The sequence below is a fragment of the Lathamus discolor genome, chromosome 3 (assembly GCF_037157495.1).
Source record: "Lathamus discolor isolate bLatDis1 chromosome 3, bLatDis1.hap1, whole genome shotgun sequence".
In the NCBI taxonomy this organism is placed as follows: domain Eukaryota; kingdom Metazoa; phylum Chordata; class Aves; order Psittaciformes; family Psittacidae; genus Lathamus; species Lathamus discolor.
Window position 1 is genome coordinate 127,553,456 of NC_088886.1, and position 25,325 is coordinate 127,578,780.

The 25,325-nt window shown below is 51.3% G+C and overlaps 1 protein-coding gene across 1 annotated transcript; it reads right to left on the reverse strand.

Annotated features, from left to right (window-relative positions):
* Positions 1 to 155: 155 nt before the first annotated feature.
* Positions 156 to 25,111, reverse strand: IGFBP5 (insulin like growth factor binding protein 5). The gene is made up of 4 exons (XM_065671551.1): positions 23,778 to 25,111; positions 5,200 to 5,426; positions 4,905 to 5,024; positions 156 to 4,533 (listed from the first exon to the last, which is right to left on the reverse strand). Exons 1-4 carry the CDS (start codon positions 24,106 to 24,108, stop codon positions 4,402 to 4,404), a joined length of 810 nt encoding a protein of 269 aa, XP_065527623.1. The 5' UTR covers positions 24,109 to 25,111; the 3' UTR covers positions 156 to 4,401.
* Between the last annotated feature and the right edge of the window lie 214 nt (positions 25,112 to 25,325).

A 25,325-nucleotide genomic window follows, 5' to 3' on the forward strand; every position in this document is an offset into this window, starting at 1 on the left:
TCTCCTGAACCATTGCCCCAGGCCCTGTACCTCCCCTGGCACCCCTATGGAGCTGGCTGAGTCCCCAGGGGCACAGGGCCAGGGGATGCTTGGGGCCGGAGCCCCTAGCTAGCAGGCTCCAGCACACAGATGCTCCAGGAGGGTCAGGCACAAGCTAACTGAATGCATAACTTTATTAAATAAATGCTTTGTCATGAGAAAAGACAAAGATCAAAGAGTAACATAAATTATAAGTTGAATAAATAGTATACAGCAATCTTCACTTTTTAATAAAATGTGAGATTTTTTTAAAGTACAAAATGCTAAACAGAGCATTAAGCTCTTCTTCCATTGTCAGTTTTTCACAAACTGCTTTTTTTTTTTTTTTCCCACCAGTAAGATTATGAGTATTTCTTGTTTACTGGAAAAAAAAAAACACACCCAAAACAACAAAAACAAAACGAAACGAAACAACAGAGCTACCGTATGTATGTAAAGCTATAAAAAGCTACCGTAAAATGTGTAGTGAGTATTGCTAAAGATAAAAACCAGGCAGGAAACTCGGAATCTGGTGTGTTTTAACAACTGTGTTACAACGGTGGGTAACGTGCGCGGTGACGCCTGTCCCATTGGCAGTGGTGGGGGGCTGGCGGGGCTGGAGAGGGGGGCACAGTAGGCAGGGATCCTAGCCATGGCCAGGACTGCGGTCTGGAAGTGAGGTGAACTGTCGATCATTAAATATACAATGCTCCATTTGGGAAAAAAACCTAAAATCAGTAACAAACAAAAAACAAAACAAAACAAAAAAAAACCAAAAACACCCAACAGCAAAAAAGAGTTTTCATGGGGAAGGTGGAGAAAAAGAGAAGGGGGGAGAGCAGAGAAATAGTGCAAAATGCTCTTGTACTAGTGGTTTTTGAGGTCCACTGCAGTACAGACAAGGGATAGCACAGCTGCTGAGCGCCGCTCCCCAGGGAGATGCGGTAAAAGGGCTGTCCTGACCCCTGCGCCATCCTTGGTCTTTCCTCAGCTCGCATACCGAGTACCAGTGCAGGCTCAGTGCAAAGACTGTGGCTGGAGACCCCCGAGCCTCACACCTCTCCCTTATGCACCAATCGCCAGCATCTCCCCACATGCCTCACCCCCTCCTCCCCAGCTCCCACTTTTGCTTTTCTTACCCTACATGCAAAGGGGTGCTGCGAACGGCAGCATGTTGTCATTGCCACCCCTCCTGAAGCTGTTCCTGCCCCCACCCCGACCCAGGCTCCAACCCTGGTCTTAAATACTAGTGCAGCCTGCAAACAGCCTCGTCCGGCCAGGGTTCATCTAGAGACCGGGCAGCTGGGGGCTCAGTTGGTGCCCTGTCCCAGGAGCCAAGGTGGTTTGGGGGGCCAAAGGTGGTTTGGGCATCCTCCTCCTGCATCCTCCTCCCCCAGGTTGGTGGGGACAGGACAGGCAGTGCTGTCCCAGCAATGCATGTGCAGTGGGGAAGGAGGCTGGGACGGATTTTGATCTCGCAGGCCATGGCTGAGACTCGCTTTGTAAGGAGAGGTCAGGGAGGCACCCTGAATGCCCCTCCCAGTGTCACTGTGGTGGCCACATCATGAGACCACGCCAGGCCCCGTGAGCTGAGCCTCACCTTGCAGAAGCTCCCATCCTGCCCCGGCAGCACATCTCCTTTCTCTGCAGCCAAAGGCTTTCAAGTTTTGGGAAATTAAACAACAAAACAAACAAACAAACAAAAAAGCAAGAGAGAGAGAGAAGGAGGGAAGGGTCCTGGGGAAGGTGGTACTGGCCTATAACAGGAGGTTTTGCAGAGGGATCAGTGAGCAGAGGAGATGGGGCCAGCATCAATGATGGCAACGTGTGGCCCTTGGGGTTAGCATGAGCTCCCCATCATCTGCTGTCATCACTACATTCTTCACCCCACCTTCACTGCACCATTAACCCACCACCCTGGTCAAACCAACCCTGCTCCATCAGCCCTGCAGAGCCCAGAGAGGTTCCTCCCTTGGCCGCAGCACCCGCCATTCTCCCCCTCCAGCAACACAGGATCATCCTGCTCCGGCAGTTTCTTTAGAGGGGGACAGATCTGCATTTGGTGGCACCCTCCCGTCTTTTCAGCAAGGGAAGATGCCTCACCCCCAGCTCCAAACGTGCCTCACTGGGTCTCCACTGAAGTCCATTGGCAAATTTGCCCCTGCTGCAACTCCAAATGAAATAACTGTGGGACATCCAGTCCTTCCCTTGACTGGGGCAAGTGTCTTGGTGGGGTGCCTGCAAGGTGCTCCAGAGAATGATGCCATGCCACGGGAGGTTATGAGGGTGCCTCACCGGTGACAGAGAGGAGCCTCCACCAGACCCCCTTGTCACTAAATCCCCCGTGTCCCATCCCTGCTGGCAGGGACCCAGTGGTGCTACAGACTCCCTGTCCTCTATGCCCAGGCCTGGGATGCTCAAAGGGGCTTTGGGGTGCAGAAACCTTCCCCCTGAGATCAGCTGTGTCCTTTGGCCAGTGCCAGCTCCAGCCATGGCACTGGGATGTGGTTCATAGTGGGTGTGTATTTGCCCACTGGGACCGCAGCAGCCAGACGCCATGGTTTGCTTTCCTTTCCTTTCCTTCCTTTGCTGCAGGATCTCTTCCCAGCGGCAACATCGCAGAGACCCTTGTCATGGGGAAGCAAAAGGCAAGAGTCCTGAAATTGAACGTAAAAATGAAAAACAAAGTCAGGAAGGCAGCCGAGGGCTGCGCCAGCATGCCTGAGGCAGTGGGTCTCCATGGTGCGGTGGCTGCTGTCACTCAACAAGGATTGGGGTCCCCATGTTTAAGGCGAGGGCCTGTTGCAGTATCTTACTGCAGGGTGGTGGGAGTCAGCTGTGGCAACATGAGTGAAAGGATTGAGACCAGCATTTTCCTACCCATGGGGAAGGCTATAAACCAGCCTTAACACAAATCCAATGCAAAACAAAATGTAGGTTTGGTTTTCCCCTTCCCTGGAGCAAACCACTTTTTTGGCTGTGGCAAAAAAAAAAAAAAAATTAAAAAAGAAATCTCCATAGTTGGTCTTCCTCATGGCAGTGAAGGGTGGTGAAGAGTTTTGGCCCCGATTCCCCTGTCCTCATGTACAGATGCTTCAGCCTGGACAGTGATGGAGTATCTGTGGCATCAGCTTGGATGCAGCCCTCGGCGTTGGTGTGACCCTGATCCCACAGGCACTGATGCTCCTCTGTAACTCTGCTCCCATGCTTAGTCCAGCAGGTTATTATTCTTTGGGAGGGGCAGCATCTTTCCCCCTGTTCAAGAGTGAAGCCCTCCAGATTGCAGGTTTCAAGGCAAAGTTTTGCAAGGAGGAAAAGCCACGTCTGTGTACACAGATGCTTGCACACATGCACACAGGAAACAAGTGCTTCCACACCTGGATGGACAACGGTCAGAGTCCTGCTTGTCCAAAAAGATTTCTGACCTCCCATTTGAGAGGAACTGGATGGAGAAGGGTATCTTTAATTTTTGGATGAATTCAAAGTCCACCAATATTCTTGCAGGGGTATTTGTGCCATTGCAGGCGCTGTGTTTCCCTCCCTGGCTCATCTCCAGACAAAAACCCAGCAGTCCCATGCCTCCTCCCAGTGCATTGAAATCTGCCTTGATCTAGGGCAGTCATTTGAGATGGAAATCAAATAGAGTCAAGTGAGTCCCAGTGATGTGGGGAGGAGACTCTGGAGGACTGCAGCAAGGAGGGAGGATGCTGGTGGCCACAAGGTTTTCTCTTGAGACCCTTTAGACAAAAACTATCTACCCCTCCTCCCCCCCAGATAAAATCAACCTGCCCGAAAGCCATACCGGAAAATCACCAACTCAAAGAGCTTCCTACAAGTGGAAGCCTCTGCTCAAGCAGCAGGGAGGCACAGGCAGCACTGCGAGAAGCATGGGTCAGTGCAGGATGGTGGAGTGGCTGCAACTGGTTTGTCTCTGGCTCTGTCCTTTCCTTGCTGAGTCCTTGTCGTCAAGAGGCTGCTGCAGATTCCGAGTCCTCAGTTTCTTCAGGGTTTGTTTTTCTCCTTTTCATTTTCTTTTCTTTTTTCTTTTCTCTTCCTTTCTTTTCTCTTCTCTTATTTTTCTTTTCTTTTTTTCTCTTTTCTCCTTTCTTTTCCTTTTCTTTTCCTTTCTTTTCTTTTCCCCTTTCTTTTCTTTCTTCTTCTTCCTTTTTTCTTTTCTTTTTTCTTTTCCTTTGTTTACTTCTTTATTTCTCCTTTTTTTTTTTCCTTTTCCTTTTCCTTCCTTTCTCTTTTTTCTTTTCCTGTCTTTTTTTCTTCTTACATGAGATGAAAGGAATCGGAGTCCCGGGGCACGGGGAGGTGCAGAGGGAAGGGTGGAAGGGAGCCTGGGTAGGTAGTGATGGGGCAGAGGGAGGGGACGCGACTTCACTCCACATTGCTGCTGTCGAACGCGTGGCACTGCAGGTCTCCGCTCAGGTAGTCAGTCCCTGGCAGCTTCATGCCGTATTTGTCCACACACCAACACAACCCACGCTTCCGGCCGCGGGAGGGCTTGCACTGCAGAGACAACCAAGGGCAGAGATCAGGAGCTGGCCACCGGACACTGTGTGGCTCCCTTGTGCTCAAGACCAGGATCACCCCTGTGCTTTGCCCCTTTCAACTCAGCAATGCAATCCCCTGGGTAGGACCTAGCTCCTGCTCTCTTGCTTTCAGCAGATCTCCATCCCCGCTGCTAATTCAGCCTAGGGCTCTCTGACTTCTCCTCCTCCCTAAAAAGCTCCTTCAGGATGCTTGCTTCAGGCCAAATGGCACATGAAGCCATCAGCAAGGCCACCCACCACTAAATGTGCCTCCCACACCAGCCCAGCAGAGGAAAACCTCCATACTTTCCATCCAGGGCAGCAACAGAAAAAAGCCTCCCTGCTTACCTGCTTCCTCTTATAGAAGCCCTTTCGGTCGCAATTGGGGAGGTGAACGGCACGGGGGACCATCCGCTGGCTGCTCTTCAGCTCCTGCAGGGATGCCTCCATGTGCCGGCGGCAGGGACCCTGCCAGCAGGAAGAAGATGGAGTGTGAGAAGGGTTGAACCTCACAGCAAGCCTCCAGCTGCAAATGCCCCCAGGGCCCCTGTCCCCACACTGGCACCTGCTCCCCAGGGGGACAAAGCCTTCCCACAGTCGCCTGCCCACAGAAGCCCCATGGAGGGAAGGTGAAGGCACCCACCAACTCAAACTCCTGCCGGAGCTCAGGGATGACGACGCGAGGATGCGCCGTGTTCTCCGCCATGCCCACAAACTTAGCCAGGGTCAGCTTCTTACGGCGGTCCTTCTTCAGGGCCTCAGCCTTGAGCTCGGAGAGGCGCCCATGCTTGGGCCGGTAGGCCTTGGGTGGGTAGGTCTCCTCTGTCATCTCCGACGTGGTCGGCTCCTCATGCTCTCGGGACTCCCGTTCTGGAAGAGAAGGGGTACCAAACTGTCAGGTCTCCATCAGCTGACTGGGGCTTGCCTTGGCATAGAGAGCCTCCTGCCCAACCCCACAGGATATCTTTGCACCAGGCAGGATGGGAACAAGAGACCAAATAAATCCCTTTCCAAACTGCTGCCTACAGCCCTGGGTTTATCCCACTGTGTGGGACTTGGCAGGGCTTTTGTGTGATCCTCAAGCTCAGGATAGGAAGGTATCTAAGGGCATGGAAGAGTCGGGAGTCTAGGATAGGCTCCTACATGTAAGACCACCATCATTTGCAGTGTGTCAGTGTAAAAAGACTGATGGAAGGTTTCTCTCACACCCAGTAAGGACCAGATGAGACACAAAATGTGGCAGAGAAGCCCCTCTCTAGCCACGGTGAGAGAACTGAGTGACAAATTCACACTCCACCCCACCTTGAGATGGAAGAGCAAAAGCCAGGGATGCTCGAAGATGCGACAGCTCAAAGGCAAGGTCAATCACAGAGCAAAGCCACTGTTCGGCTGGGCAGACACTTCAGCAGCAATGCCAAAGATGTGGCTGACAAGTGCTGGGATCTCCTGGGAATTCCACTTGCAGCCCCATGCTGACAGGACTGAACCAGCCCCTGTCTGCTGGCACACACTAAGCATCCAGCAAAGCCTGGGGTGACAGCAAAGCTGCCTGCCTGCAGCTGCCACCAATGGTACTGACAGCACGTTTAGGCTCTGTCCATGGCAGTTGCCTTCCTATAGATCCCTCGGATCGCCCCAACGTGACCTGTACCGGCGGGATGCAGGCAGGGGCACTGCGTGGTTATATATAGGAGCGAGCTGGTGACAGTCTAAACTTAGATGACTTGTGACATTTAGTACAGCCACCAGAGTGAAAAAGGGTTATTTCTGGACTAAATTGGAATAGAGTTTAAAGCTCTTGAGGCTCCTGCTCTCCCAGCCCCTGTTCTCAGCAACCCTGTGCTAACACTAGGCTTGTACTAGGTCTGGCAGGTGAGCACAGGGAAACCCACAGCAGCAGAAGGAAAAGCACAGAGTCACTGAAATCCCTCCCACGACTCTAATGCCAGTGAACCTGGCTCATTCCCTCCTGCAACCCTATGGTGAAGTCAGCAGGGAACCAATTTTGCCCCTCCTACCAACATCACTACTGGGGCAAAAGGCTGAGGATGAGAATAAAGACAGATAACCTCCCTCCCCAACAAGGCAGACAGGAGTCTCCCTGCAGACCGGCGCGTCCCCGGAGCCCAGATGCCGTCCAGGGGGAAGGCAGATGCCTCTGCCCCAGTGGGCTGCGCTGGGGATGCCCGGTGACGGGGGACCGACAGGCACAGACAGGGACAGGCGCGCTGCTCAGCGGCAGATGGCAGCACTGGCCCGTCACACACATCGCAACGGGGTCATGGAGGTGGCCGAGGGGACAGGCTGGTCACTGTGTCCCCAAGCCTGCCATGGCTCCCCGTCTCTTCTTCCTCCTTGCCAAGGTGAACCTGCCCTCTCCCAGCAGAACCCGGAAGTTCTCCACGGCCACTTATTTGTTAAAGCAGCGCTTTTCTTTGTTTTCTCTTTCCACAAGAACAGCGCCGGATCAGCGTCTCAGACTCAGCACCCTCCTAACTGCCCACACCACTTAAATGACCGCATGCACCATCCCCAGGACTCACACATCTCTCCAGGACAGGGTCTTCTTGCCATTTTGCCCCACGATGTACATATACCTGGGGTTTCTTTCTTGCTGCAGGACTCAAAGGCCCTACATGTCAGGGCTCCTCTATTATAAGGGGATGACAGACAAGGGATAGGGAATAGATTGTTGTAACTGGGAATGATCTTGTTCTCCAGGAAATGTCACTGTACAAGGTGCAGCAGAAGTGAATGCTTTGCCTCAAAGAAATTGCTGCATCCAAGGTCCGAAAAGAGACCGGAGACAGCCGCAGTGACTAAGCCCTTCCACGGCAACAAAGCATGCTGTGATCTGTCCCGGGAATCCCCTCTGGCACACATTGCCAGAGCCACAGAAGGCAGAGCCAGGGCATCTCCTGACCATAATTAAGGGCAGGATTCACACCGGGGCAGGCAACCCTGCAATCACCCAAGAGGGACACAGCTCATTACCTCTGCAATAACAAACACGAAAGGCACAGCTACCTAGGCAAACCTAAAATAACAAACAAGGCAGTGAGGGTCAGTCAGAAAAACAGCACGGGGTGTCCAGTCCACAGGACTTGAGGTGCGATGGGTGTTTGCAGCAGCTCAGCCTGCTCACATGGTCAGCAGCTTCAGCCTCTGCAAACACCGTATTTCCCTGCTTCCTCCAGCACAAGCTGGGGACTAATGTGAAGCCCTTTCAGCAAGGGGAGATGGGAAGGAGCCACAGGAGCCCAGTGCTCTGCAGAGGGAGCTGAGGGCTAGCATACATGGAAAACTGCCTAGCTCCTAGCTCAAGTCCAGTGTGGAACCAAAAAGGCACCTGGAAGAGACCCTCTTCACCCTCCCTGGCACCCACAGGTCAAGCAGGAACCCAGCAAGGGATGTGGTAGGACTCTTCCGTCTGCTGTTCAGCAGTGGTGTCTAGTTCAGGTCTTTAATTCCCAGTGAGAACCCCACGGATGCCTTGGAGGGATCCTTTTCATCCACCCTCTGATGATTTTTATAGCCTCATTTCCTTCAGCAACAAGGCTGAAGCACTCCCTGCTCACACACCTATCTATTCCCTAATTTGATACTAACAAGCCAATTTTGACAAATTGAAGGGCAGAGGTCTCTTGACACAGAAGCTCCTGACAAGCTCTGGGCAGCTGGTGAGGGACCTTGCTGATGCCAACACGAGAGGGGAAGGCACAGCCAGGCAGACTGCACCCCGCAGTGCCCGCTTTGCCTTCTGGCTGGATCATCTGCATCAACCAGCAGCCAGGACCAGACATGCTTGTCAGCATCTCCAGAGCCCCTACACTCATCCTCACCCTCCAGCTTGTTCATTAACCTCCATCTGCCACCCCGGCTGGCTCATGGCAGGCTGCATTGGCACCACTGCACCTCTGCTCCTGAAGAGATGCCAGCAGCAGCAACTCCCAGTTTCCCCAAAAGAGCCCTAATTGTGCCTGTCTGAGACTGAGGAAGGAGGCTGGGGTTCCTCCTCCCTTGCTGTCGGCATCTGGCCCACTGCACAGCCCTTTTTTGCCTGCTCCCACCCACCTTGCCAAACCAGTGACTGGGTTTTAGGCAGGCGGCTCTTTGCAGAGGCAGAGCATGCTGCATGTTTCTATTTCAGCTATGGGCACAAGGCATTGGCAGGAAGGCCCTGCTCGCCCTCTTCCCAGCCGGGGTACACTGGGAAGAAGGAGATAGCTTTCACACCTCCATCCCTTCTGAGAAGGAAGTCCCAGGCTCACTGGCCACACAGAAGAATAACATTGCTGGCCAAGACAAGGATGCTTGGTTACTCTGGAGATGAGACTTGGGCTGTAGCCACCTGAAGAGGATGTTGACCATACAGCCAAAGCAGGAGACTAAACTCAACACAAAGCCAGCCTATGACATTTTGTCTGATCTGATGCTGCGGTGCCCATGGAGGACCCAGGGAAAAAGGGGTGAGCATCGGCATATAGTCCTGACACAGGCTAGGCCAGTACTGTGGTGTGGATGTCCAAATCCATGCAGGCTCCCACGAGCCCTGAGAGACAGAAAATACTCATAGCAGAGCGTGGACTGTCCTCTGTCTCAGGCTGAGGGCACCGTCCCTCTCCCCACTCTGGACTGGCCAGAAGTTGCTCTCTAGCAGGAGCCGTTTCCAGCCCATTCCCTCTGCCCCCACAGAAAGGATGCAGCACAGCAAAATAGCAGGCACAGTTCTAGAGAGCTGCAAACTGCTTCTTGTCTGTCTGGCTGCTGTCCTCAACAGATACCACCCAGAGCAGCCCGGGCACTTTCCTGCATCTGGGCCAAAACCCAGCCCGGGTGCTTCCACGCTTCAGATGTGTTGGAGATGTGTGAGTTCCCCACAGGGCAGGGGTGTGTGTTCACACGTGGGTGCAGGGCATGTGGGAACACTGCCTCCCTGCCTGCTGACTTTACAGAGCAGAGCAGGAAGCTTTATCCAAATGGCTGGAATTTCTGTAACATGTTTTCATTGGTTTCTGGCAGAAAGGTAGGAAAAGTATCTTATTGACTGCGGCTCGTAATGATCCATGCTTGTTACTTCCACAGCCCACTGCTAGAGAACTTGCTGTCCTGTTCAACCCTCCCCCCCCCCCCCAGCCCCCAAAGCCACATACACCTTAAGAAAAACAAGCACGACCATAGCACAACGTTGCTGAACAGCCCTCTTGATTATTATCATGATTATTACTATTTACAATGTAAGCACTAACATAACACACCACTTGAGCAGAAAGCTGTTGGAGAAAGACTTAACGGGGATTTCAATTAAACCTCTAGCACAGGAATGACAAACATCACTGGTGGAGACCTTGAGAAGTTTCCCTGTCCTTCCTCCGCCCCCAAACTCAGCCATCTCTGTTCAGAAGTGCTCACTGCAAGATGGAAATCAAGGCTTACATTATCCAGGGCTGAAACATTGCTGGTTATAGAGCAGTCTCCCACTGAACAGCCCAGGGCAACAGTGCACAATGTCGCCACTCTCCAATGGAGGAGGATTTGCCCCCAACATTAAGTGCTGCCTCCCAGTATGCCCATGAAGGGCATATCCCCAGCTGCAGCACTTCATGAGTGATGCCACCACCCCACTTTTCCAATGGGCTCTTTGTCAATTTGGGCCCTGGTGGCAGCTGTCTTTGGATGACCTCAGTTTCCATCCCATTGCTGCTTACAGCATGGTGGTTTCCAAATCTGGCTGGGTGACCTCTGACATTTTGGCTTTCTTTTTGGAGGGAGGGAAAACATTTTGGGATAACACACCTAGGCAGCTGCTGCTGGTGATGGAGAAAGGAAGAAACTTATGGGAGAGGCAGAAAGAGAGAGGGAGGGATTTTTTTCTGCAGTTCCCATTGATCAGGACCCCAGAGTGCTAATCAAAGCCAGATCTGGACACTCCCTCTGAGCTTCACCCATAACAACAGCTCTCCAGCACAAACAGCCGCAGACTCCTATCTATGGTGGCTCCATTATCTGCCCAGCCCCACATTGGCTGCTTGTGTCTTCTTGCTGGACTTTACACACACATGCAGGCAGAGGCAATAAGTGATGAAACCAGTGTTTGTCTTCTTCGCTGTACTTGCCAGAGTGGCAGGATCCTCCCATTTCTCTTTCCTCCCCCATCCTTTATGATACTGCTTCTTGCTGGACAATGTAAAGCAGCTTCCTGGGCTCCCTGTGGCTGGGAGAAGAGGAATGTCGGTGCTGTCCCTGAAATCAGTTTTATTGCAGATCACATTAGAGGTGTACCTATTTTTCTTCAGTCTCGGTCTTATACAGAAGTCTGTGCTCATGACCCTGGCTGGTAAAACCCTGCTCATGCATTTCATCAAGCTGCCCTCCCCACTTGTCCCCGCTCCAGAGGAGGGGATGTACCAGACCTACACCAAAACCTCCTGGGATGGGCAGGCAAGTCCTTCTCCAGCCTTGGACCTGTGCCCATGACAGCAAAATAAAGATCCCTCCCTCCTGGTCAGTACACAGGGTCAGCCGCTGTGTTTGCATGCTCAGAATGCAGGCAGGGCAGGGATGCGCAGCGAGGAAGGGTCATCTCATCTCGCGCCCTTTGGCAGCTGGAGAGCACAACTGAGCAAAAGCATTCCTGAGCTCCCTGGAGGCTGGGATCAGCCCAGGAGGGAGCTTTCACTGCCCTAATGAGGAACAGCTCATTTACAGTCCCATCGCAGGCACAACCCTAGCACAGCAGTGAGTGACCCCCAGCCCTGTGCACAACCCTGCAGGGTGGGCAGTGGAGCTGGCTCAGGTGCTGTGCCCGGGGCTGGGGTCACTGAGCCCAGATCACCACCCTGGTGAGGTCAGGCGGTGATCTCAGGCGCCTGCCCAGCCCAAGGCTGTCTGGCACCCACCAGAGGAGGAGCAGCCAGGGCTGGGGATGCAGGCTCTGGCCGGTCCCCCACTAGCCCAGGGTGTTGGCTGCTGCAGAGCCAGCTGCTATGTGCCTTGGACTTTCGACGAACTTTTGTGCTTTGGTGGGGACTCGGCAGCAGGCCGGCATGGCTCATCTAGCAGGGACTGGCGAGGGAGCATGCTGGTGATGCTCGTAGGCGGTGAGAGACTGGGAGGAGACACCACACACTGAGAAGGATAGGAAAACAGCAGCCCTGCTTGGACTGCCACCCCACATCCCACAAGTCCCAGCAATGTGCAACAGGCATTATGACAGATCTGGGTTAAATAACGCCCATCTACTAATACAGAAGTGTCTGGGCTTTGCTGGATGGCTAAATTCCATGTCTAACTCATTGCAGAGATGCTGCACCCTTCAGATTGTGACCAGCTCCATCATTTGGCTTGGGTGCTGATTTTAGGGTGGAACAACATGTCTCTGGAGGCTTCAGTCTCTCCTCCTGTGCCTCCGATGGTCACTCTTAGGCTTCCAAAGATCTGAAGTTAAGAAAGATAAATCCGACAACCTCTTTAGTACTGGTCCCCTTGCAGTCTGTTACGTAGCTCTTAAAGGCGGCAGTGACAAACTATTTTACAGGCATAGGGGTGGTGGTAAGAAAACCCAGACCCTGTGTTCTTCACTGGGAATTAGGTATCCCAACAAATGCCAAAGGCGGCAAATCACCTTTGTGATTTGCAGAGCATAGAAAGAAGTCTTTAGCAGTCAAAGCATCATGAAGCGCCCACAAAATCACCAACTATACCCCACCATGCCCAGTCCCCTGCAAAGACATATGATCAGAGTCCAAATAGTCCATGTCCCAAAAGCCATACAAGCTTTTGGAAGAGAGCTCTGGGGTATTCCAGTACCTTATATCCCTGTGACAGCATGCTGAAAGTTGCTGGGACCTCACTCTTGTTCCAGAGAGAACACTCTCTTGTTCCTCACTCTCTTGTTTCACGCTCTTGTTCCTCTCTCTTTTAAGAGAAGGATATGGAGCAGTGGGACCAGGCTCACGAAAGAGGTGAAAAAGCTGCCAGAGGGCTGGAAGGACTCAACCCTGGGTTAAGACTTCTCTCCATTTTATTAATCCAAGAGCCAGAAGGATGCCTGGGAACAGCTCAGGAATACCTTACAAGCCTCAGAGAACAAGGATGGATAGCAGAGGGATGTGCTACACTGTCGTACGGTGTCCTCTTTTGAAGTTATTGTTTGGGCTTTGCTGAACTCTCCTGGAAGACCAGCTCTTTCTCAGGAGAGTAATGTCTCCTCAGCAGAAACCTGTGGATGCAGATTCTGCTGCATCAGCCAGGGCTCACCTGCAGAGCGTGAATATCAGGTGCTTGGGCTGCCCCCAGGTTCACACAGGATTCATGGGAAAGGGAGATCATCGTCCTGATGACCTCGGTGTCCTCACACAGAGCTGGATGGGGGAGAAATACAGCTCAGCATGTGGGAAAGGAGCTCTCAAGGGAACCAGCTCATGTTTGGTCTGCTCTGGAAGCACAGAGCCTATCTGTAGGAACGGATCTCTGGGTCAGCACCATTTCTCCGCAGTGCCAGCAAGTGCCATGGAGGTGGGAGATGTACAGCTATGGGAACTGGAAGTGCAAAGAAGGATCTGTGTTGCTCTGTGCCAAATGATGCTTTCCTGAGTTGCCCTTTCTTGCTGCAGCCACAAAATACAACTCCCTGGGAGCAACTCTCCAGTGCAAGGAGAAAAGCAGGTTTAGAAATGGGGAGCTCCATAATGTATAGGAACTCCCTATACATTGTTAGATGTTAGTCTGACAGACTTTAAGCATCCTTGCTGTGCAGGAAGAGCCAAGCATGGGCACCAGCTGGTGGGCTCGGCTGCTTCTGATCTGGGATGTACAAGCAAGGACTAGGGCTCACCGAGAGGTGTTGTCTTTGATCCATCTCTTTTTCTCCAGAGAGCTCCCAAATCTGGCTATGATCAATTCTCAGCAAAGGCTATAGCAAATGGAGTTTGCAATGCATATGCATGACACACCAAGACCAGGTAAGGGTCTGGGTCAACAGGCTGCACGGCCAGAGTCTTTGGGCTCTCACCGACAACCATTTCTATGCAAGACAGAACCCAAAATGTCTAACCAGTAAAAGAGTTGGGAAGCTTTCCAGAGCTTTTCCCTCTGGTAAGAACATGAACAAACATCCATCCATTTCAGTTAAATGAATGCTGATCATGCAAAATTGCAGGCACTCTGTTTCTAGATAGCTGCTGGTATCAGCCTGACATTTCCTGAACAAAGTTATCTTCCAGTGAACTGAACTGCCAAGTGGAGGGGAAGGAAGTATTTCAGGATTAGATTTACATCAAGAAGCTCCTGTTGCTGATGCACTGATGATAGGAAGATAAAACATATTTCCTTCACATCATCTGGAGACTGCAGATGTTCCCCATTCCATGTGCTGAAACTGCAGAAGAAGCTGAGAGCTGAATTGAAGAATGACCGAGAGAAATCTAAACAAATCATCTTTCAATATCATAGTGACCAAGACATATTTTTCCTTCCTGAAAGGGTGAAATCATTCATGTTTCTTAGTCTTGCATCTTTTCCAACAAATCCACCCTAGTGGCATATTCCACTGGTTGTTATAAAGGAGGCAAAACCCCCACCAGGCTGTCAAGGAATTAAGAGCAGAAAAAAACAAAGAAAGAAAACTCAGGGAAGAAGACTGCATGACAGTTTCTGTCCAACTGACAGTAAAGGTGAGGAAAATCTGGAGTAACTCTTAACAGCATCACTGAATTGTTTACCAGTAGTTTTTCCATGGGGCTTACCTGTGTCATAAAAAGGAAACCCTACTCAGAAAACACATATGCTTTCAAATCTTCTGAATAGAAACAAAAGGGTGTAAACTGCTCATACGGCCATCAGAGATCACTTGAAAAAAATCTTGCCATGTCCTTAGGAAAGAAGGAGGTGTGATGGGTTGGAAGAGAACTCCAATAGCGTCCATCAACTATAATTATTATATGAGAAAGAAGAGGACATGGGGACTTCTTTGGATACAGGCAGCTGTACAGCAGTGACGGAGGAAATGTCACCAGGGAAAAGGTTAGGTAGCTTTACCCTCTTGGACTATGTGGGGTCTGTCTCTAAAACTCAGCTGAAGGTTGGTGTCAATATACATGAGCTGTTAAGAAACCTGGACTTGAAAGCAGGATGCTGCCAGGATGCTGATTCTGTTCTGATCACTGAAACTCAAATCTGACAAATCATTGTAGAGCCAGGTGCTAAGACCTTAAAGGCATAACCAAGAAGACTGTTGCTGGTGGCTATTAAAAGCTGGGATATCACTGTGGATATTGTAGCAATACTATGAACACGGTGCAACTCACAGCAAGACTATTAAAGGAGATGATCCTGAGAAGAAGATGTACTATGAAAGTAGCCACTACAGTTTATGCTAAGCTCTCTGGCCTGCTTACGGATGAAGGTGGCTTTTGCCTTTTGGTTAGGGTTTTGAATCTGATTTAGTTTTGTATTAAGCAGAAGCTTTTAATAACTGACTTACTGGAACTGAATCCAGGAGATGCTGCTCTCGCTGGAGGCTGGTAGTCTCCATCAAAAGACCCATCCCCACTTATGTTATATACAGCTGCCAGTAACTCGAAGATCCAAGAAAGCCAAACCCTTTGCTTGCCCCAAGGAGAGGTGAAGGCACATCAGATGGAGTCTGCAGATGCACCTGTATCAGGTGCAGGGTTAGAACTGGTGGAACACCACAAATATTTCAGATGTGCAGCTGTGATTGCAACCTCCAGCCTGACCTGGATTAATTTCTAGGCCCTCAGCCTGACTTTCAGAGCTCTGCCTTAAACTAGATGGAAAGGATGTGTGAGATCATCCATTGCTCAACTCTGTGTCAGCACCAGATGACACAATGTCACATGTACTGTCCAACATGACTTCTACGAGTTCTGAGCCATGAGATTTCCACCTCTGCCCTCAGGACACCCTTCTACTTTCTTAATGGCTCCTTCTCTCAGAAAGCCTTCACCTGGAGTAGGCCTGCCCATTATTTAATCTCTCAGTGCACCTAAGCAGTACCACAAAAAAGTAGAAGTTTGATGTTCACACTCTGACAATTCTGATAAGCAGTAACTTGCCCAAGCTTGGTCCTGGCAGATGACTCTTGTCTCTCCTAACCATTTCCCTCCTTACACTAGATCACTGCATACCAATAAACCAATTCCCTTTGGTCCAACACAATGCAAAGATGCTTTTCAATATTAAAAATGTGTCCTTTGATGGAGCAAAGACCTCCAGTCTGCGGTGTGAAATTCCAAGAAAGACAACTGATCACCCTTTGCCAGAGGGTTATCAGGTCCAAAACCTTTTTGGAATGATAAAATCCCTGTTGCACTTCTTAGTTCTTGCGGCAACCTCAAGCCACCTCTGCCATTACAAAACCAAATAACTGAACACTGAAATGGTTATGAAATGATGCAGTAAAATTTCACCCATTTCTGCTATTTCTTTAGGAAAGCAGAAGCCACAAGTCAAAGCAAAGTGACTGTATGCCACTGTGTATTTAGACATTATTAAGGCATAACTGTGGCTGTGGCAGCACCATAACTGACTGCTGGACAGGTATAAAAACTATGCAGTCCCTCCCTAACAAAACTTCTTTTCCAGTATCTCTTTCAAATAAAAAATGAGAGGCAGGTTCTACAAGCCAGTTGTTCCCTGGCTTGCTTAATTACTAGATTTTTTTCATTAGTTCAATGCATAACATCTGATCTCTTAAGCATGAATAATACATGGGTCTGTTGATTTGTCTTTGGAGGCTGAATCCTATCTGAATCTGGAAAAAGAAAATATTTCTACTAGTTTTCTACAAAAGGAACTATGACTATTGGACAGCTTTGGACCCAAAGTTACCTTTAAGACACATTCCCTCTCTTGGTTAGCGAAAGGATCATTTCCTGAAGTATCTCTCAGGACTACCTTCTTGCTTTAAATAGCAACCAGACCAGTTATCTCCATCAACATAACAATTATCTCCATCAGTCAGCCAGCTGTGTCCATCCAACAAGCAAACAAACCAACAGCCCTCAAGGCAGACAGCTGCTAAGAGCTTTCCAATCCTACCTAACCCAACATAATCTTCTGCTTTGGCCTTGCAGACCTTCAAGGACTGAGGTGGCTGGCTCCCATGGAGGAGGTTAGCTGCCCCAATGTGTGATGCTCTGGTGCTCAGCATCTTGTAGGATCAAGCCCTGCCAGGCTAATAGGGAATGATGTGGTGGTGGGTCTTGACACCCCCTTCCCAAATTCTGCACGAAAGAGGCAGTACCACTGGGGTGGAGGCATCAGGAAAAATTGTGAGAATATCTGAGTGTTCTACAGAGTGAGGGTAATAGTGAGAGCAAGGCTTTATGCGTACAACATATGAAATGCCCACTGACTCCACAGGCATACGTTTAAGATGCCTCCTCAGGGTTTATTTAGCCTGTTGACTGGATCTCTCTCCCCCCAGGTGATGCTTGGACCTTCCTGCAGGCATTGCTCAGTGCAGGTGTGGTCCCCCAGCCAAAAGCTGGTATCTAAAAGGCGTGGATTGATGGACAGTTAGCACACTTGTCCTGGAAAGATCGTAAACAGATAGGAGACCCATCAAAACACGTTGAGAAATAGCTTCCTTGAGTTCCTTGAGAGCAAATTTGCCCATAACAAACTAACAAAAGTCCCAAATTTCTGCAAACACATTATGCTGGCTCCTGCTGGGATTAACTGCAAGCAGCAGATTGACACTGAGGGGTTCCCTCAGATCACTAGCATCAAAGAGCCACCTCAAAACCATTATCTTACTGAGAGTTGCCTTGGCTACACAGCTGAGGGAGTACAGCATGTCTTGCGGGGGTTGAGTGGTGAGAAGATGAGGACGTCACTCCTTCATCACCAGATGTGATGTGAGCTTTCCAGGAAGGGCCGAGGAGTCAAGCGCAACCCATGCCCAGTGATCTCAAACAGGCAGCCCCCAGGCCCAGGAGTTATGGAACAGCTTCTATCCCACTCTGTGCCCCACAAGAGACCCAGTGTGGAGGCTCTTGCTATATGGACCCAGTAGGTCCAGGTTTTAGCGGATGCTAGAATGCAGGCACCAAATATCCCTCCTCCTCCTCCTCGCCAGCAGAGCTTCCTCATACTTTTAGCTACACCCGTCCTGAGGATAAACAGATAGTATCTATCTTTCTGCCTGTAAAAAATCTCCTTACAAATGACTAGGTGATTATTATGCTGGCTGCCAGTGAGTTCACCCAAGCCAAACTCTTTGGATCATCTTTGACTTGTGCATCCACCACGTCTTCAGGTCGTGCTGCCTTCTCCTCCTGGAGGTTATTTCTCCTGCCCTCAGCCTGCCACATCTTAGCAGCTTTGCTGTCTTTTCCCAATTAAGTTCTTCTTCTCACTTTCCCAAGGGCCAGTTGGTACTGCCTGGGCAAAGAGAAGTTTGAAGGGTCCCAGCTCCCTCAGTGCCCCTAGCATGATCTCCACTGGTGCCACCAGGCACCACTGCCTTCTGCACATATCCTGCAGCCCTGGCATAGGGCACGAGGTGGATTGGCTGCCCTCTGCAAACTGCAGCCTCTCTGCATCTTCACTGGGATATCTGTCAAGATATTTAACTAATGTAGACTTGCTCTATCCCAAAAAACACAAGCCACTTCCAAGCACAGGGGGTGAGTTCAGATCCACACAGCTGCCTGGGAGGAATATCTTGCATCTATCTCCTTCCTTGCCTCCTGTTTGATATGCTCACCTGCTGCATCTCATTTCTCAGCCCTCAGTGGGTGAATAGGGTAGGCTGGTCTGTATGCCAATATCTAATCTTGATGTCAAAATACTGATGTGCCACTCACAAGCAGAATCACTGCACCTAAGAGAGGTTTGTGTGTGCTGCCTGGAAACCATTCTGCCCGAGAGACAAAAATGCTCCGTGTGTGTATCTGCACACATTAAACAGGCATGTGTGGGTGTGTCAACACGGTACATGTGTGTGTATGTTCACAGGCATATCTTTCCTGTGCATGTTGATCCTGCTGCTCGGCAGCTCACATCGAGGACAGGTGCGTTCCAGCCGAATTCTCCATTTATGTCTGACCTTAAATCAGCACTACTAAGTGCTTGGTAAAAAAATAGCCAGGACTTGCTGTGTCGTGGGCCCTTTTATCTCCCCTGTAACTGAACAGAGGTGAAATGAGCTGCAGCTGTTCTTAGCAGATCACCTGCTGAGCAGAGGAGGGGCTGGAGGTTCCTGCCCCCTTCCTAGAGTGCTCCCAGGCTTTCCAGTTTAGGTGAAGAGCACAGAGAACCATCCCCACTGTAAAAACTCCCACAGCTACTCTCACATCTGCGATGTCTTTCAGCCCAGCATGAGTAAAACTTCCAGCGGACGTTAGGAGGAAGCAGAGGACCACACTCTGTGCAAGGCAGTGCCTGCTCGCTTCTCCTCTCCTTCCTCTCTGTCTGCCCTGACACACGTGAGCCAAACTACACAACAAAAGAAACCGGGGGCTGTCTTGAAGCTGGCACAAAACATACCCGAGCTCTCCTGCTCCCTTCTTCTGGGCTGGAGGAGACACCTCTACCCGCAATCACGCAAACACTTCCAGTCGCACACAACTCCGGTCACACACTGACGTGCCAAAGCCGCGACGGACATCTGGGCACAGGATGCTGGTGCTCAAATACCGACAAGAGGAGGCACACAGCCACCTCTCAGGTTTGCGGGGGCGCCCATTTAAGGCCAGCCCCAGTTCTCCCCTGCAGCAGTACAGGCTCTGGAGGGGCTCCCTTCATTCACCTGGAGTGGGTCCAGGCTGACAGCGCCGCGCGGGAGCTGGGGACCAGATCTATCATGCATGCACGCACGCACAGAGCCACGTCTTTTCTCCGGTGAACTCTGCTGGCACCCGGCAGGAATTTCATTTGGATCAACTACTTAATATTCTCCCTCCTTCCTTAGAAAACAGGCTGCAGAAAAATCTTTCCAGCCAAGGCCCCTCCTTTCCTGTTTGAACCACCCCATCCCTCCCTCCCCCGTACACACACCGCAGAAACCCAGCTCTTGCTGGCACCTGATGGATTTCACTTTTTTTTAATATATTGTTATTGTTGTTGAAACTTCAGATCAAAAGAAAAATGGAGATTTTCCTGTTTCGGATCTGAGGCTTTGCAGGCCTGTTGCTACTAGCTTTTGCCTTGACAGCTCGGGAGCTGCTTTGCACAAAGGACCTGCCGCTTGCACCAGCCGGGTCCCTCCCTGCGCAACACATGGCTGCAAGACGGTGCATCCCAAGCACCCTGCTCCCACGACCCCTGCCCTAACCTTCACCCTCACCCTGGACCCCAGACCTCAGCTGCCCACCTGCCCTGCCACATCCCCATTGCTCACTCCTGAAGGCCTGTGTCCCTGAATGGGGAGCAGAAGAGTGCAGGAAGGAGAAATGGGGGGAGGATGGGGGGTGGAATATGTTCAGGAGGGATAAAGGACTGCACCGAACACGAGCTGCAGGAAACTTGGGCTCGGCAGCACTCCTCCTCCGCCTACTTCCAGCTGACGCAGCAAAGACGATTTTCTTAGGGCTAATTCTGCAACCCCCCTCCTTTCCCCTCCTGGTTATCGTTGGCTCACAGTTTCGTGCGGAAACTTGCCAAGTCTTGCTTGCTTTCTAGAAAGAGAGCAGGAATGAGAGAGGAGAAGGAAATATTTGACAACCTTTGTTTTTCCACAAGCCTTTTTAAGGGCAGCAGGCTCCAATCTGTGCCCTCCGCTCCCCGGCGCTCGGCCTGACCTTGCTGTCTCAGCAGGAGGAAGTCTGGCAGGAGCATGGGGCAGAAAAATGGAAAGACATGGTGTATTTCAAAGGAAACCTAAACAAAACAGAGAAAATCCAGAATCCTGCAGCCTGTGCCATAAATGAAGCTCATTCATGTTTTTTTTACCAGGAACAGTCAATTACGGCCATAATGTTTGGCTTTCGGTAAAGGACAGTTGTGCCAGGAAGGATTACAGGCACTGTCCCGTCAGTACCTACACATCGGTCTACTTAAAATGAGCCTTACCAAAGCCCTCTAATCCCACGCTTTCTTTCATTTCTGACCTCTCAGCAAACCATGAACATATTCTGCTCAGTAGGTCCAGCATTTGTCAGTACAGCTGTGCCCAGCTTAAAGATGAGGAAACAGGCATGGTACCTGGGAGCATCTTGTCCTCAGGCAAGACATCTGGTCTACAGAAGAGCCAAGCCCAGCCTCCCAGGCCTGGGCTCTTGTAATACCGCTTGTTGCTTCTCCACCTCAACTATAAAGAGGAAAGCATCTGCAATTTTGAACTCGGCCAGCGCCAAGAGCAGAAATAGATAGAAATGCAGCTTGATCTAGTCCTCGCTGCTGTCACATAGTTTATTTCGCAGAGTGCTGATTCTTTCTCAGCGGTTCGCAGCTCAGGGCCAATTTTGGTCATTGATAGATGGGAGGGCCAGGCCAGCTTCCCCAGCGCATGGTCCCTGCACTGCTGGCCAAACTGGCAGAGGCCAGAAAGTTCAAGTCAAACTTAATTTTTTTCCTTGCCCTGTTGCTTAGGAACATGCCTATGAAAATATACTTTGTTCTCACATGCTACCAGTCAAATGCCAGGAGTTTTTTTTCTCTTCCAATCTCAGGAATTCCTCATTTATTTTTTGTTTCTTTTTTGCAATCTCACAAATCTCAAGAGGAGCCTGCTGGTCTCCCACAGCTTCTTGCAGCAGCCTTTTGGATCTAGGCTCATCTCCCAGCTGCGAACAAAACCTGTCAAAAAGAGCCCCCTGCAGCGCTCAGGGAGTCCAAACTGGAAGTGCAGGTAGTGCCAGGGGGGTGGTTTTGTAACCAACCTGCAACCTCTTTCCTATCCCTCTCCTTGTTCATTCAACAGGTGCTCCCCATCCCAACAAAACCAAACCCAGTAATATTACAAGGTTTTCACGCGAAGCACCTGCTAAAGGACTAGTTTCCTTGGGAAGAGCAAAGCAGGTGGAACCAAGTTAGATTCCTGCTGGGAACCAAGCACCACGGCTTTTTTAGATGCCTTTGGTCTGCATGGGGCACCTGTGCCATGGGTGCAAAGATCAGCCCTTGTCACCTCGGTGCTGCTGGGCTTCAGCTGCCCAGCTTTGCCTTCCCGAGCACAGCGCCTGCCCCTGGCTGCGCGCACACACGCGCAGAGCAAATAAACCCCGTGGATGATGCGCTCCCGGACACTTCACATAGCTCTGCTGGCAGCGAGTTATTGCCCAGCTTCCCGGGTTCCACGGCAGGAACGCAGCTCCTGGCTTCACCCTCCCAGCCCTCACCCCTTCCAGCTCCCCTTCAGAAAACTAAGCTCAGCTTTGCTGTTTCTGGATGGCTCTAAGGGAGTTTGGACATTTGTTGTCATTTGAGGGAGAAGGGAATTTATACACACAGAAGTTGGTTTTGCTCTGAAGGATGGAGCGTAGCAACACAACCACTGCCTGCAAGCAGCTAAGGGGAAAAATAATAAAACCATCAAGATTTATTAGGTGCTAGGAAGGAGGAACGGATTCCCATTGCGCGGGTATGAGCAGAAGCTTGCTAACAAGCAAAAATGAGTTTTTCATGGAACAAAAAAAGAACGGGGGGCTCATTTCTGTTGTTTTTCTTTTTTGCCAAGTGGTTCCCTGGTCCCCTGAACATGCAGACACCCTCCCTGCCTCCTCTTCACTGTGTGGCAGAGATACAAATGTATTTGGAGGAGTAAAGGGAAAGTGTCCTTGCACAAGCTACAGGATCCAGAAATGGGAGTTAAACGAGTGCCAAAGAGGAGGAATGCTTACTTTCATGCTTTTGTCACGTGCAAGGTGCAAATATTTCAGAAGCTTGGCTTTGCACTGGCGCTACCACACCAGCCTTCGTGCTTGCTTTTAACCTGTTCTGATTATTAGCGACACCATCATTATTTTTTGCAATCGCAGATCCCCTGCTCCTAATGCACCTGCTCTCTTCACCTCCCTGGGCTAAAACCCACTGCCCAACAAAGGCATCCAGCAGCGGGCAGGCAGGAGGAGAGGGCTGCAGTGATGGTGAGGGGAAAGTGGGAGTCTGAGCAACAAACCCCGGGGGTGCTTGAGGACTTCGGGGATGGGGCTGGTGGTTGCAAGAAGGTGCCCTGCCCTCCCCTGTATGTCAACCTGCAGAGGTCAGTTTGGGCCCCACAGCAAGGTGGAAGGTATGGTGAGAGAAAGGGGTCAGCGAGAGGATGAGGATGGGGATGCAGGAAAGATGTAAAGGATGCAACTGGGGAAGGACTGGTATGCAGCTGTGACTAAGAGGGTGCACCTGGGATTTGGCAGAGGAAAAGCTTTCCATTAGGGATAGGGCAACCCAGAGGTGATGATTTAAGGGGGGGGGGGGTTGGGGGAAGCTGTGAGATGATGCAACAGGAGGTTCAACAAGGGCATGGATGCAAAGAAGGATGGGAAAGCAGTGGGGGGCATGGAAGAACAGTAAAGGGGGTGGAAGAGCAGCTGGAAAAGATGCAAAAGCAAATGGGAGGGGTGGAAGAGCAGCTGGAAAGATGGAAAAAGAAGGTTGAAAAGCAATAGGGGGATGACAGAGCAGACAAGGGAAGTGATGGTGGAGAAGGAGCCAGAAAAGATGGAAAAGAACCATCGGGCTTGGAAAAGCTGCTGGTGAAAGGGGTGGGGAAGGAATGGGGAAATAGTTGGAAAGATGGGAAAGCAGCTGGGGTCTGTATATGTGTGTATGTAAGAGAGAAAAAAATCAGGCAGAAAGATGTAAAAGTAGCCAGAAAGATGGAAAAGCAGCTGCTGGGGGTGGAGGGCCGGGAAGGCAGAAAAGCACACGGTGGGGGAGGGGGGATGGAAGAGCAGCTGGGGAAGAGTGGGAATGGGAAAGCGGGTGGAAAACCGGGAAAGTAGCCGGGAAGGCGGAAAAGCAAGCGGGTGCATGGAAGAGCACCTGGGAAGATGGAAAAGCAGCCGGAAGAATAGGAACGCGGGCGGGGGGAGGGGGAGCAGAGAAGAGCAGTCAGTGGGAGGGAGTAGAAAAGCCAGCGGAAAGATGGAAAGGGAGCCGGAAAGGCGGAAAAGCAAGCGGAGGGGACGGAAGAACACCCAGGAAGAGGGGAAAATGCAGCCGGGAGACGGTGGTGTGGTGGAAAAAGCAGGCGGGCAGACGGAAAAGCACCTGGGAAAGATGAGGGAGGGCGAGGCGGGCGTCACTCACCGGCCTTGGCTTGCTCGCGGTAGCTCTTCTCGCTGAGGCAGACGGCGGTGCCGTGGAGCAGGGCGTGCAGCGGCTTCTCCTCGCCCTGCCGCGGGAGGCAGCGGAGCCCGCGGGCGCAGCGCTCGGTGTAGACGCCGCAGGGCTGGCCGGCTGGCAGGGCGCAGGTGAGGCAGCAGCCGCAGCCGGGCTCCTTCACCAGCTCGCAGCCCAGCGGCGGCGGCGGGCACAGCGACAGCGCCTTGCCGTCGCAGGGCTCGCACTGCACGAAAGAGCCCAGGCACCGCGACAGCCCCGGGCAGGCGCCCAACAGCACCAGGAGCCGCAGCAGCATCGCGGCGGGGATGCTGCGGGACGGGGCGCGGGAGGTGCCGCGGGCGGGGGGCGGGCGGCGCTGGCTTCCCGCTTGCCCCTTCTGGGGCAAAAAAGAGAAAAAAAAATAAAAAATCAAGAAGTAAAAGGGGAGGAAAGCGCAGCCCCTGCGTGCAGGCGCCCCGCTCTGGGGTTTATGCTCGGGGTGCGAGACCCTCCTGCTTTTCTTTTGGCGTTGGGAGGGGGGCCTCTAGGTTTGCTTTTTGTCCGTTTTTCTCCTTCTTTCTGCTTTTTCTCGCCTCGAAAGGGGGAATTCGCACAGCAATCTGCGGGAGCGCAGAAAGGAGAGGGGGAAGGCAGGAGGGGGGGAAAGGGAGCAAAGCCTGCAGGGGCTGCACAGCCTACAGGTTGCAGGGGGAGGCGGAGGGGAGCAGGGGGGTTTGGGGAGGTGGGACGGCGGTTTCACACACTCACGCACAGAGACACGCACACACACACTCTTCCCAAAGGGCTGGGAGGAGGCAGGGTGGGAAGGGAGCAAAGTTCCTTGAAAACCAGTGTCCTGCTATTAATGCATCAAAGCAGTCAAGAGGGGTAGAAAAAAAGAAACCCAACACGCAGCAGAAGGAAGAGGGGATGCAAAGCTCCCCTTCCCTCTCTCTTCTTCTGCAGGAAGAGAAACAGTCCCTCCCGACGCAGCGAGGTGCTGGGAAGCCTGGTATGAAGCAAAGTTGTGTTTCGATCGGCTCTGTTCAACCCTCCCGCTTTCCTCTTCCAGGATTTGCAAAGGCAAAATAAAGCCGAAAAAAAAAAAAAAAGAAAACTAGAAAAGGTAAAAAAAAAAAAAAAAAAGGCAAAAAAGAAAAGTTTTCTGCAAAGTTGGAGTGTTTTGTTGCAAAGTCTGCAGAGGAGCGGTAAAAAACAGGGGGAAGGGGGGGAAAAAAGAAAAAAAAAAAGAAAAAAAATCCACTTTGTAGATCTCCCAACACTTTTCCCCTGGAGAAGTTTCTAAAGAGACTGAATACTGCAGAACAGGCTGTCTTTTAAATAGACTGCCCCTGGCTGCCTGCCAGCCCCTCGCTGCAATTTGAGATCCCAATGACACCTCAGCTTGACTAGGTGCCAGCAGCGAGGGCCCTATCAGTGCGCGCTCGAGCCGGTGGGGGTGGGGAGCGCCGCTCCTGACTTCTGGGCTTCAAACCCCGGGCACTGATCAAGGATAATATTATGAGGAGAGAC